Below are 12577 nucleotides of genomic sequence, written 5' to 3'. Positions count from 1 at the left end.
ATGCGAGAAGAAGGACATTCGGCAAACAAAACGAGCGGTCGGCTAAATGCTTGTGCAGTCGGTTACTTTAGAAGGTGGTGACTTCATTCGGGAAAGCAGAAGATGGCAGGCAAAGCTGATCGAAAAGATAAAAGTTGTAATAATAAAGGACTCTGAGAGTTTAGGGCAAGGAATCGTAGTTTCCAAGTTTGTTTAAGAGTTCCTTTGTAAATCGTAGTCTTTTAGGACTCGTGTTTTGTCTAGGGTATAAATATTGACCCTCGACCATTGTAATAGGGGTTCACAATCAAATCAATACAACCGGCCCCGTGCCAACTTTCGAGTCCTTTTATCGTGTCGTCGAGTTCTTCGAGAGGAGTCATCGATCCATCGACCTCCGTAAGTTTCGACAACCTTGTTATCATGTTTAGTATCATGCGGTGGATTTAGACGTGATGCAAGTAGTCTTGTTTGTTTTCAATGATCGTGCGGCGGATCTTTGCTTGACAATCAAGAAGTCTTTGCTTATGCTTTGTTTATGAGTAGATACCGTGCGGCAGGCGTTTGCTCAATATGCTTAGTGAAAGCTAGACAGTTATCGGCTCTATTAGATATGGCAAAATCTAAATAGATTCATTAAGTTATCCTGTATTGCATGTTTTAAATATTTTATATATTTGTAACACACTTCTGCCCAATCTAGATTGATATTGTTCGGCCCTCTCTTATGGTTTTATTCGTGCTTCAATGATCATTGCTTTCATATTACCTTTGCAAATAGATAACATGCTCATAATGGCTGAATTATTTTAATCTAGATTGTCACATGTCGTGGGTTCATGCATGTTAATTACGTTTAAGCTTTGACGAAACTAGGTGTCGTGCGGCAGATGCAGGTTTTAGATTAGTTTAATCGTGTTTATTTGCACGTTCCTTCTTCATGGACCCCAACTCGGCTGGACTACTGAGCTTGGTTATGCATTAACTCATAATTAATTTCACTTGTTCAAACATGTCTTCCCATGCACATGCATTCGGCAATCGGATCTTTACGTGTGTTCATCTCACGATTAGCTGAATGGTTTATAAACTTGTTGGCAGACAGCTTCCTATAGCTATATGTCATTGTAAGTGGCTTCAGGGCCGTATATATGGAACTGTCTGGTCTCACCCGACATGTTCTGGTTTGGCATTTAACTGTTTTATCCCTTGTTAGTTTTTTTAGGTCAAACTGACTGGCACGTTTCCAGATCACGAAGCACCCGAGCACCCGATTGAAGCCACGCTTTCTGGCTTGCTGTGTGTGAGGCACAGTGCGTCACATTTTGTGTCAACACACTTTTTGGCACGCTCGGTGGGACCATCTGTTAGTTCAAGATGGCGTCTGAGATCAACAATGATCATGTTCTGGATGTGACCATGGCAGAATTGTCAGATAATTACAGGGATTTAGTGCTACAAGCATGTGAGCAATACCAACAGAAGTGTTTGATGTCTTTTTCCAAAAACAAGAGCAACAAAGTGTTTCAAAAGCAGTCAATGCCAAGGGTTCTTCTTCCACATCAAACTGATTAAACTGAAGAGGAGGATGCTCAGAAGATGGCAGCCCTGGTTTATAAAGCTATGGGAGAAACCATGACAAACCATCACACAGCTTTTCTAAATACCTTTCGGGCAATCATGATCAGTACTTTTGGTCCAATGGTTGATAAATACTTTGAAGAAAATGTTGGCCCACTCAGTGGACCGACACTTTTCAATGTTCCAAAGCATCAAGAGAAGCCTATTGGAAAAGAAGGAGCATTGACTTCAAATATAGGTGGATTGACTCACACTGAAAAGCAATCACATCCCACCTATGGCCAGGTAACATTTGGTACCACAGGAGAAGTGCCACCTTCAGCTTATAGAGTTTCTCCAGCATCAAACAGATTGCAGAAGAATATGTATGGAGATGGGTATCAAGAATTTACTGATTATAATGCTATCAATGCTGTGCCAAATCTAGGGTATAGGAGTGCTTCAAGATTGCCTTCTGGAGTGCAAGTACAAGGAAATCAGGATTCAGGCATTGATGTTTTGATGCATAGGATGACTGATATGATGCAGAATCAGTTCGGCTTGAAGCCAAAAAATCAATCCTATTCATACAAGTCTCCTTATCCAGAGTGGTACAACAGAGTGGCATTACCTCCAAGGGTGATACCTCCAACAGATTTGACCAAGTTTTCTGGTTAAGATGATACTAATACCATAGAGCACGTCAGTCGGTACTTAATGCAGCTTGGAGAAGCTGCTTCAGATGAAGCTTGGAGGATTCAATATTTTCCTTTGTCTCTTACAGGACTAGCTTTCACGTGGTTCACGTCTTTACCAGCTCATTCTATTGGTACGTGGGTAGAGCTAGAGCAGAAGTTTCATTCATATTTCTACACGGGTACTAATGAGAAGAAGTTGGTCGATCTCATGAGTCTGAGGATGAGAACAAATAAGACACCATTGGAATATCTTCGCAGATTTAGGGAGACCAAGAATATGTGTTTGTCGGTGTTTTGGAACCGGGGGTCCCTCAACCAATGAGTGAATTTGTGCTGCGTGCCCCTAATCCCGGATGGTGATGCAAAGAGACACAAGGTTTATACTGGTTCAGGCAATCGAGGCCCTACGTCCAGTCTGAGAGATCGATCTTGTATTCCTTGCACCTGAGTGCTCGCAGTAGGGGTTACAAGCTAGGTGAGAGAGGGAGCTAGTCCCAGGTCTCGGCGAGGGTGGTGCGGACTGCTCGAGACGTTGTTCCCAAGCAGCGTGGAAGCGTGGTTCTATCGGTGTGTTCGTCTTCTTGTTCCCCTTCTCCCCCTAGAAATGGTACCGGCTACCTCCTTTTATACCCACAAGGAGGAAGCCAGAAGTACATGAGAAGGCTACTATTTGCTGACGTATTCTGCTCCCGGAGCAGCGCGGCGTCGTGGGAGTTCCCGTCGGCGTCTAGTCGGTATGGTCTCCCGGCTGGCGACATGCTGCGCTCCTGTTCATTTGTTGACTTGGTGAAGTGCCGAGACCTGGGGGCTGCTGTAGTCAGTTGTGCCGAGACCCACCACGCTGAGGCCGAGACCCGCTGTGCCGAGGCCTGCTGTGCCGAGGCCTTTGCAGGCGGTAATGCGGGGTCTTGGCGGTCATCGTCGTTGTTGATTTAGGCGGAACAGTGCGGAACGTGTGTCTACAGGATACGGTACCCTATATTGTCAGTAAGGGATGGTAAAAAGGCGATTTGACCGTTGTCCCGTCACTCCTGTCGCGGCGTACCTGCCGATCGTGGCTTACGTAGTGGGTGCAGCCGGGTGCATTAATGGGATGCGACAGCCTGCTAGAGCGACCTTTGAGGCGGAGGCGACGAGGTTGCGGGACGAGCCTAGCCTCGGACTGAGGCGGAGCATGGCCAGCTCGCCCGGGGCCCTACCGGGAGTCTCGGGCGAGGCGGAACTCGGTCAGTTCGCTGGTCCCGAGGTCACAGGAACCCAGTTCTGACTCCCCACGTCGCGTTTGTCCTTGGTGCAGGAGTTTAGGCAGCACAGTAGCCGGTAACCCCTGCACGATCCCGTCGTGGGTGGCAGGGCGCTGACGTGCTGGTCTGCCACTTCGCTGTACTGTGCCGTCGTGTGGTTGTTGGGGTGGTTGAGCGCCTTGATTAGATGTGATGTCCAGCCGGAATAGTCTAGTCAAGGCGGTGGTCGCGGGGCTGGTGGCGAGCCGGCCTCGCGCGAATCGGAGAACCGCAGACCTCGGCGAGGAGGCCTCGGGCGAATCGGAGAATCGGTATTTCTTCTGAGGCCTCGGCGAGGAGGCCTCGGGCGAAGGGGCCTCAGGCGAGGGGGCCTTGGGCGAAGTCGGAGATTTTTTGGCTGGGACCTCGTCTGCCTTATTGGACCTCGTTTTAGGGTCTAAGCAGTTTGTTGGATCTTGCTTAGGGTACCCCTCCTCACGGTATCCGACAGTAGCCCCCGAGCCTTGGGGGGAGTGGAGGCACTCCCCCTGAGGTTCTGACGAGAATTGGCTCTTGATAGTTCCTGTCGGGATGGTGTTTTGTTTTCGAGGTTTCGGTGGGTGCGCGCGAGCGCACCCGCCGGGTGTAGCCCCCGAGGCCCTGGAGGAGTGATTTCACTTCTTCAGGGGCTTTTTTCTCTTTCGAGCGAGGCGTTTTCATCGTGTTCGCCGGGCCCGTGGGTGCGAGTTCGGATCGCGGGGCCTCGACGATGTTGCGGAAAGAGCCCCTTAGCCTCCACCTGGAGCGAGAAGGCCGTCAGGGGTTCCCCCGGCTTTTTGTACGACCCTCGTACTTCCTTTCGCTCGGAAGGAGGGTTTGTTTTGCCGAGCTCCCTCGTGTGCGAGCCCAAGTCGCTGGGCCTCGGCAATGTTCTGCAGAAAGAGTCCCTTAGCCTCTGCGCGGAGCAGGAGGGCCGTCAGGGATTCTCCTGATCTTTTTATTCGACCCTCGCGCTTCCTTTTCGCTCGGAAGGAGGGGTGGAAGATGCCATGCTACCCTCGGTGGGCGCGAGCAACGGCATTTCCGGTGAGCTGTTATCGGGTAAGTCCTGAGTGGAGGCCCGTACCCCGTTCGCTGGGGGTCGGCTAGCGGTCCGGAGACGCGCTCCAAGAGTACCGGAGGGTTTCTCTAGTGGGTGCCGAGGCCGTTCGCTGGGCCTCGGTGGCTCGGTGCCTCCCTACGGTGGGATCCCATTCGGAGACCTCCCTACCGGTCTCGGACACGACACAGGGCGTCCCAAGCGTTTCGCTTGCTTGGGCCTTGGCCTCGTATAGGCTCGCCCGTAGTCGCCCCTGACTCTGTTGCCCTGGGGCGGCTGTCGAAACCCCTGGGGGCCCAGCCTTCGAACCCCTGGACCGTAACGGGCTTGGGTCGCTTTGTCTTTATCTTGGGTGCAGGAGGAGCCCCCGAGCCTCCGCACGGAGCGGGAGGGCGGTCAGGGGTCCTCCCGACTTTTTTGTCCGTCTCCCGCACGTCCTTTTCGCTCGGACGGGGGGCTGTTTGCCGAGCCCACTCGTGTGCGAGCCTGAGCCGCTGGGTCTCGGCAAAGTTGCAGGAGGAGCCCCCGAGTCTCCCGCACGGAGCGAGAGAGCGGTCAGAGGTCCCCTGGCTTTTGTTCGCCCCTCGCGCGTGAGGGTCTGTCCGCCGAGCCCCCCTCGGGTGCGAGCCTAGGTCGCGGGGTCTCGGCGTCTTTTGCAGAAGGAGCTCCCTAGCCTCTGCACGGAGCAAGAGGGCCGTCAGGAGTTCTTCCGGCTTTTTGAACGACCCTCGCGCTTCCTTTTCGCTCGGAAGGAGGGTTTGTTTTGCCGAGCCCCCTCGTGTGCGAGCCCAAGTCGCTGGGCCTCGGCAATGTTCTGCAGAAAGAGTCCCTTAGCCTCTGCGCGGAGCAGGAGGGCCGTCAGGGATTCTCCTGACTTTTTATTCGACCCTCGCGCTTCCTTTTCGCTCGGAAGGAGGGGTGGAAGATGCCATGCTACCCTCGGTGGGCGCGAGCAACGGCATTTCCGGTGAGCTGTTATCGGGTAAGTCCGAGTGGAGGCCCGTACCCCGTTCGCTGGGGGTCGGCTAGCGGTCCGGAGACGCGCTCCAAGAGTACCGGAGGGTTTCTCTAGTGGGTGCCGAGGCCGTTCGCTGGGCCTCGGTGGCTCGGTGCCTCCCTACGGTGGGATCCCATTCGGAGACCTCCCTACCGGTCTCGGACACGACACAGGGCGTCCCAAGCGTTTCGCTTGCTTGGGCCTTGGCCTCGTATAGGCTCGCCCGTAGTCGCCCCTGACTCTGTTGCCCTGGGGCGGCTGTCGAAACCCCTGGGGGCCCAGCCTTCGAACCCCTGGACCGTAACGGGCTCGGTGCCCAGTTCCTTTGCCTGAAAGGAATCGGGTGGGGGCTATCCCTCTCCCAACGGCTAATAACGTCAGGCGCGCCTTTTGAGGCGGCTTTTTCGGGGAGGTGAAACGGCGCCTGTTGTTACTGCGGTTGGACGCGACGTGGCTTCAGCCGACGGGACATAACTGCACCCGCAATTAATGAGGGAGTGGGCGCGTGGGCGGTAAGATCGGATCTGGGTAACCGCAGCGGATTTTCTGCGGGAAACTTCCCCGATTTCGTCGCCCGGTGGTTTCGTCTCGTCCCTGCATAAATACGCAAACAGCCTCGCCCTCTTCCTCCTTACCTTTTCCGCGTTTGCCTTTGCTGCCTCCGTGCCGTTGCTGAGAGCATAGAGCGCCGGGGAAGAGAAGGGCGAGGGCGAGAGACCGAAAGAGAGAGGGAGAGAGATTACCGTCGTCGCAGCGTCCTCCGCCGCGCAATGGCTGGTGGTCCCGTCATCCTCCCGGCGGCTCCCTGGGAGCGGTCCGACGTCACCGAGGAGAAGCTGCAGTCGCTCGTGGAGGCCGGTCTTCTTCGCCCGATTACCGACCCCGACGAGCCGGAGTGGATTGTTCCGGGGAACGAGTCGGAGCCGAGGCCGCGCGACGGCTATGTGGTGAGCTTCGTCGTCTTCCACGAGCGAGGCTTCGGGTCGCCGGTGGACAACTTCATGCGGGCGCTCCCGCATTACTATGGCGTGGAGCTGCACAATTTCAGCCCCAACTCCATCGCGCAGGCGGCCATCTTTGTCGCCGTCTGTGAGGGGTACCTGGGGATCGCTCCCCACTGGGAGTTGTGGCTCCACTTGTTCCGAGCGACGTTCACCACCAAGCCGGGGGGAACGAGGGGGGCTCGGAAGGCGCAGAGGGCCGGCGGCTGCACCCTTCACGTGCGCCAAGATCGGCAGTCCCTCTACATCCCGGCCCAGCTGTCAACGTCCAACCGTCGTTGGTATGACGGCTGGTTCTACCTCCGCAACGACGGCGGAGGACTTCCCCCTTATACCGGGCGGGTTGTAGAGAGTCAACCAGAGAAGTGGGGGTACGGCGTCATCAAGGTCGATCAGCCTAGGCTGGAACCGCTCTTGAGGGCCTTGGGGAAGCTGCGTGACCACGGCCTTTCGGCGGCCGTGGTCGTGGCGGCTTTTCACCGCCGGAGGGTGTTGCCGCTGATGGCCCGGCGGCGGCGGCTGTTCGAGATGACCCCGGGCGATTCGATCGTCGGTGTCAAGATGTCCGCCTTCGCCCTTACCGACGACGAGACCCTGCGTCGGGTGAGAGAAGCGGTGGACGGGAAGCCGAAGATCGACGATTTGATGCCGTTCCCGATGCGCCCGTCGCGGGGGTATGTCTCGCTGGTAAGTTGGGTGTTGTCGAGGCTTTCGCGGCCTTCTTGTTTTTCGCCTTTTTTGTCTGTTGTCTTACTTCGTCGTTCTCGCAGGGGATAAGAGACGTGCGAGGCTCCCCGCCGCCCGTTCCCGAGGACGCCCGGCGGCGATCCGTGAACAGGGCGCGTGCCGAGGAGGAGAAGAAGAAGAAGGATGCCGAGGTGGCGAAGCGCACGAAGAAGATCCTCGCGCGCGAAAAGCTGGACGCCCGTCGCCGGCGCCAGAGGCTCGACGGTCTCCCTTTGGAGCCGTCCCCCTCGTCATCGGTGTCGGATTCTTCGAGCGACGGCGGCGGGCGCGAGGTGGGGACGGCCTGCCTGGAACACCTCCCTGACATCAGGGAGATGGTTCCCGGGGCGCCGGCAAGGAGCCTGACGCCCCTAGGAGGAGGAGGTGTCCCGGGGCCAGTGGCGGCCCGTCCCGGGGCCGAGGCCGACACACCCGAGGCGCGGGTGTCGGAGGAGCGTGCCGTCAGCCCGATGGGTTCGACGGTGGAGGTGGAGCGGGTGACGGTGGGGGCGACCCCATTATCTCCGCGAAGGGTCGAGGAGGTGCCGGGGTCCGACGGAGGCCAGCTGGCACTGGTGGGCACCGAGGCCGCGCTGCTGCCACCACCGCCGCCGTTGCAGAGGAGGCAGGCGGTGTCGAAGCGGCTGCATCCCCTGTTCGCGGTAAGCGTCTTCTCTGGTGGAGTCCGTAGTACTTCTTGTTTGCCCCTTGGTTGCATGCTGACCTTGGGAGTGTCTTTTCTTCCAGCCAGACTGCTTCTGGTGGAAGATCCTCCCTTGGCGCCCCGTAAGGCGCTCAAGGTGAACGTTAGCTCCTCCGCCCATCAGGCAGCGGAGGCGCAGGCTGGCGTGCGACGCGGCGTGGCGTCGGGCGAGGCCGTTTCGGAGGAGGCGGCTGCCCAGGAAAAGGGGGCCGAGGCGGCCGCGGAGCGAGTGGAGGAGGAGGAGCCCATGCCTCGCGATGTTGTGCGTCTTGGGGCGAAGGAGGCTGGGGCAGTCTGTTATTGCCGAGGCCACTGAGGGTGAGGCCGGAGCCCCCAAGACCTCCGACGTCAGGGCGGTGGACGCCGGGGCCATCGAGGTAGAGATGGCGGAGGCCAGAGCCCCCGGGTCCGTCGAGACCGAGGCGATGGAGGTGGAGACGGGGCAAATTTTGGCGCCGCCCCTGGTTCAGACAATCTCGTCTGATGATTCCTCCCGAGGGAAGGAGGCGGCGGACGCCGAGGCGGCCAGTACCGCGGAGCAGCCAGTCCCTGATCCCGCCGAGGGGAGTTCGGCTCTTGTCCGGCTACGGCCCGAGCCTTGTGGGTGGAGCTTCCCGCGTGTTTTCTGGCGGAACCGGGCTGACCCCGAGGGGGAGCCCGTGTTTGCCCTTGAAGATACCGCAGAGGGGGGGCATTGGAGCACCCTCGAGCAGTACCGCCAACTGGCAGTGCGGTCGCTGCAGACAGCGATGACTATTATGGGTCAGGACTTGCCCGGTGTCACGCGGGTAAGTACTTTCCTCTCTCGTGCCGCGTTGTTTTCTCTCCGAGCCCCCTCGCGGTGTTTGACGTGCGTTTTTTGTTTTGCCTCCTTAGGAGCTCGAGACCCGATCCCTTGGGAAATCGGTGTTCCTGCGAAATGAGAGGGATATCTGGGACCAGCTCCGGCGCCAAAAGGGCCTGCTTGCTGATGCCCAGGGACTATTGTCGGCGCGGAGTGCGGAAGTGGAGGACCTCCGCCTTCGTTGTGCTGACATTCAGGCCGAGTTGGCCACGGCTAAGGAGCAGTCCGCCCCTCTGGTGGCCAAGATCAAGGAACTGGAGGAGGAGCGAGACTCCTTCAGGCTTCGGGCCCAAGAAGCGACGGCCTCTAGCGAAGGCCACAGCCGGGCAGCTGGGTGCGGAGCAGAGTGAGCATCAGGCGACAAAAGTCGCCCTGGCAGAGGCTACCAAGGCGGCCGAGGCCTCTCGGGTCGAGGTCTTAGCCTGGAAGAACAAGGCCGAGGGTAAGTTCCGCTCGAACCGTGTTCCTTGTCCATTTGTTCTGGTTCGCGTTTGGCTCCTGACTCCTCGTTGCGACGTAGATCTGGAGAAAGGGGCCTCCCAGGCGGCTGAGGCCTCCGTCGCAGCGCAAGCAGCGCTGGATGTCGAGGTCCGGGAGCACGAGGCGCTGCGCAGCGCTGTCCGGACCGCCTGCGAGGCCCTGGACGTCGAGGAGGTCCAATCAGCTAGCTCCCTTGGGAGCCGCCTGATTGCGTTGAGCGGCCACGTCCGCGAGAGACTCCGAGGGGCGTTGCACACGGGTGTCAAGCGCGCCCTGGCCGTCGTCTCCTCGCACTACGCCATCAACCTCGAGGCTGTTAGCGACGGCTACGTGTTGCCAGAAGATGACGAGGAGGCGGATGCGGAGGTTATGAAGCTGTTGGAGGCGGCCGAGGCACCTGGCACAGCGCTGGCCCGTCTGTTTGAAGAAGAGGTGGTCCCTCCCGCGCCAGCCGCCGATCCTTGAGCTTTGACCTGGGCCAAAAGGGGCCATGTAACCGGATTGAGTTAGTTGCCGTATCGTGACGTATTTGTGGCCGTCGAGGCCTGTAAAGTATTCGCGTACGTGCGTCTTTTAATCGTTTTCTGTTCTACTTCCGAGCCTGTGCCCTCTGTCTCGATCTTGGGAACCCGCAAAGAAAACCCTCGGGACCTAAGCCGTCCTTCGGCGAAGGGTGGTGAGGGAGCTGCCGTAGCCCAGAGGCGTAGGCCTGTTCTCACGTCTCGACCGGCCCTTTGGCCTCCAGACAAACTTTTGGTCTTTGGGTTTCTTGTGAAGGTCCCGTCGGAGCCCGAGAGAGTTTGGCGTAGAAATTTTTTGAAAGACCATTAACGAATGGTGTTCGGGACTTAGGGGGTTCCCCCTTTCTAGCCCCCGAGGGAGGCCCGGCTTTGCAGAGGCAGAGCCGAGTCTCCCTTATAGCGTTATTGTGACGTTTAGCCCCTATTGATAGACAAGCTCTTTGTACAGAACTTCCTCGGAGCCTACGCTGTCCTTTGGGTGAAAAGGTGGTGAGGGAGTTGCCGTAGCCCGGAGGCGTAGGCCGTTCTCACGGCTCAGCCGGCCTTTTCACCTTTGAGACGATCGTACGGTCCTTGGGTTCTATACAATCGGCTTGTCTATAAGGGGGGTTTCTCGAAAAATTATAACAACTAAGAACGCTTCTTTATTGCATTTCGAGAAACAATGTAAACAACGTTTGGAATTTTAAGGGTAGAAACGACGTAGCTGTTCTATGTTCCAAGCGTTGGTGAAGATTTCGCCCTTCTCGTTGGCTAACTTGTAGGTCCCGGGCTTCAGCACTTGAGCGACGATGTACGGCCCTTCCCAGGGTGGGGTCAGCTTGTGGCGGCCCTTGTTGCTCTGCCTCAGTCTCAGCACCAGGTCGCCCACCTTCAGGTCTCGGCTTCGGACGCGCCGGGCTTGGTAGCGTCGTAGGGCTTGCTGGTACCTGGCCGAGTGTAGCAGCGCGACGTCTCGGGCTTCCTCCAGTTGGTCGAGGGCGTCTTCGCGGGCGGTGCGGTTGCTTTGCTCGCTGTACGCCTGTAGCCTCGGGGAACCGTATTCTAAGTCAGTGGGGAGGATGGCCTCGGCTCCATAGACCAGGAAGAACGGTGTGAATCCCGTGGCTCGGCTCGGGGTATTTCTTAGGCTCCAGATGACTGACGGGAGTTCGGCAAGCCATTTCTTGCCAAACTTCTTCAACTGGTTGAATATCCTTGGCTTAAGGCCTTGTAGGATCATGCCGTTGGCACGCTCTACTTGGCCATTCGTCCTTGGGTGTCCTACGGCCGACCAGGCCACCCGGATGTGGTGGTCGTCGCAGAACGTTAGGAACTTGCGACCGGTGAATTGTGTCCCATTGTCAGTGATGATGGTGTTAGGAACCCCGAACCTGTGGATGATATCCGTAAAGAACAGCACCGCTTGCTCGGATTTGATTTGAGCGATCGGACGAGCCTCGATCCATTTGGAGAATTTGTCGATAGCTACCAGCAGATGGGTATAGCCCCCGGGTGCCTTTTGCAGAGGCCCAACCATGTCCAGCCCCCATACAGCGAATGGCCATGTGATGGGGATGGTTTGGAGGGCTTGGGCCGGGAGGTGCGTCTGTCGAGCGTAGTACTGGCATCCCTCGCAGGAGCGTACTAGCCTCGTGGCGTCGGCCACCGCCGTCGGCCAATAAAAACCTTGGCGGAAGGCGTTACCCACGAGCGCCCGAGGCGCCGCGTGGTGCCCTGCAGACTCCCGCGTGCAAGTCCCAAAGTAAGGATTGGCCAGCCTCGGTGGTGATGCATCGTTGGAGAATACCGGATGGGCTACGCCTATACAACTCGCCGTCGCAGAGGACGTAAGTCTTGGCGCGCCGCGCGAGCCGCCGGGCTTTGGTTCTGTCAGCAGGAAGCTCTCCCCGAACGAGGCGATCAAGGAAGGGGACTCGCCAGTCCGTTTCTTGGTCGGCCTTGGGAGGCTCTGCGTCAATCGCCATGGCCTCGGGCTTGGCTGGCGAGGTCTCGATGGTAGAGGGGGCCTCGAGCCCTGCGGTGGGCTCGGTCGATGGGCCTTCTTCTATTGTCCGAGGCGTAGTCGACGGATGGCTTGTGGAGGTCTCTGGCGAAGACGTTCGGGGGAACCGGGGTCCGTGCCGACGCCATCTTTGCTAGTTCGTCTGTGGCCTCGTTGAACTTTCGAGCGACGTGGTTGAGTTCGAGGCCGTCGAACTTGTCCTCCAGGCGACGTATTATCGTGCAGTACGCCTTCATTTTGGGGTCATGGCAGCTTGACTCTTTCATCACCTGATCGACGACGAGCTGCGAATCACCCCGTACTTCGAGACGCCGCACTCCAAGCTCGATGGCGATTTGTAAGCCGTTGACGAGGGCCTCGTATTCGGCCACATTGTTGGAGGCGGCGAAGTGAAGCCGGATCATGTAGCGCATGTGTACTCCAAGGGGCGAGACCAGGAGCAGGCCCGCGCCAGCCCCAGTCTTCAGTCAGAGACCCGTCGAAGTACATGGTCCAGCATTCTGATTGGATTTGAACGGGTGGCAGCTGTGTGTCGATCCACTCGGCTACAAAGTCGGCCAGGACCTGTGATTTGATCGCTTTCCGAGGCGCGAAAGACAAGGTTTCCCCCATGAGTTCAACAGCCCACTTGGCTATTCTACCCGAGGCCTCCCGGTTTTGGATTATCTCCCCCAGAGGAAAAGACGACACCACAGTCACCGGGTGGGACTCAAAGTAGTGACGCAGCTTGCGTCGAGCCAA

General features: G+C 57.6%; 1 protein-coding gene and 1 pseudogene across 1 annotated transcript; one reads left to right on the top strand and one right to left on the bottom strand.

Moving 5' to 3' along the window:
* Window positions 1-5150: 5150 nt before the first annotated feature.
* LOC136536137 (uncharacterized) lies at window positions 5151-10313 on the top strand. Its single transcript, XM_066528531.1, has 3 exons — window positions 5151-7244; window positions 7328-8083; window positions 10263-10313. Exons 1-3 carry the CDS (start codon window positions 6327-6329, stop codon window positions 10311-10313), a joined length of 1725 nt encoding a protein of 574 aa, XP_066384628.1. The 5' UTR covers window positions 5151-6326.
* LOC136538030 (uncharacterized) lies at window positions 8218-12291 on the bottom strand (annotated as a pseudogene).
* Window positions 12292-12577: the final 286 nt, after the last annotated feature.

The sequence above is a fragment of the Miscanthus floridulus genome, chromosome 2, assembly GCF_019320115.1.
Source record: "Miscanthus floridulus cultivar M001 chromosome 2, ASM1932011v1, whole genome shotgun sequence".
Taxonomy (NCBI): Eukaryota; Viridiplantae; Streptophyta; class Magnoliopsida; order Poales; family Poaceae; genus Miscanthus; species Miscanthus floridulus.
Note: the sequence above shows the minus strand (reverse complement) of the source record. Positions and strands in the feature narration are given on the sequence as shown.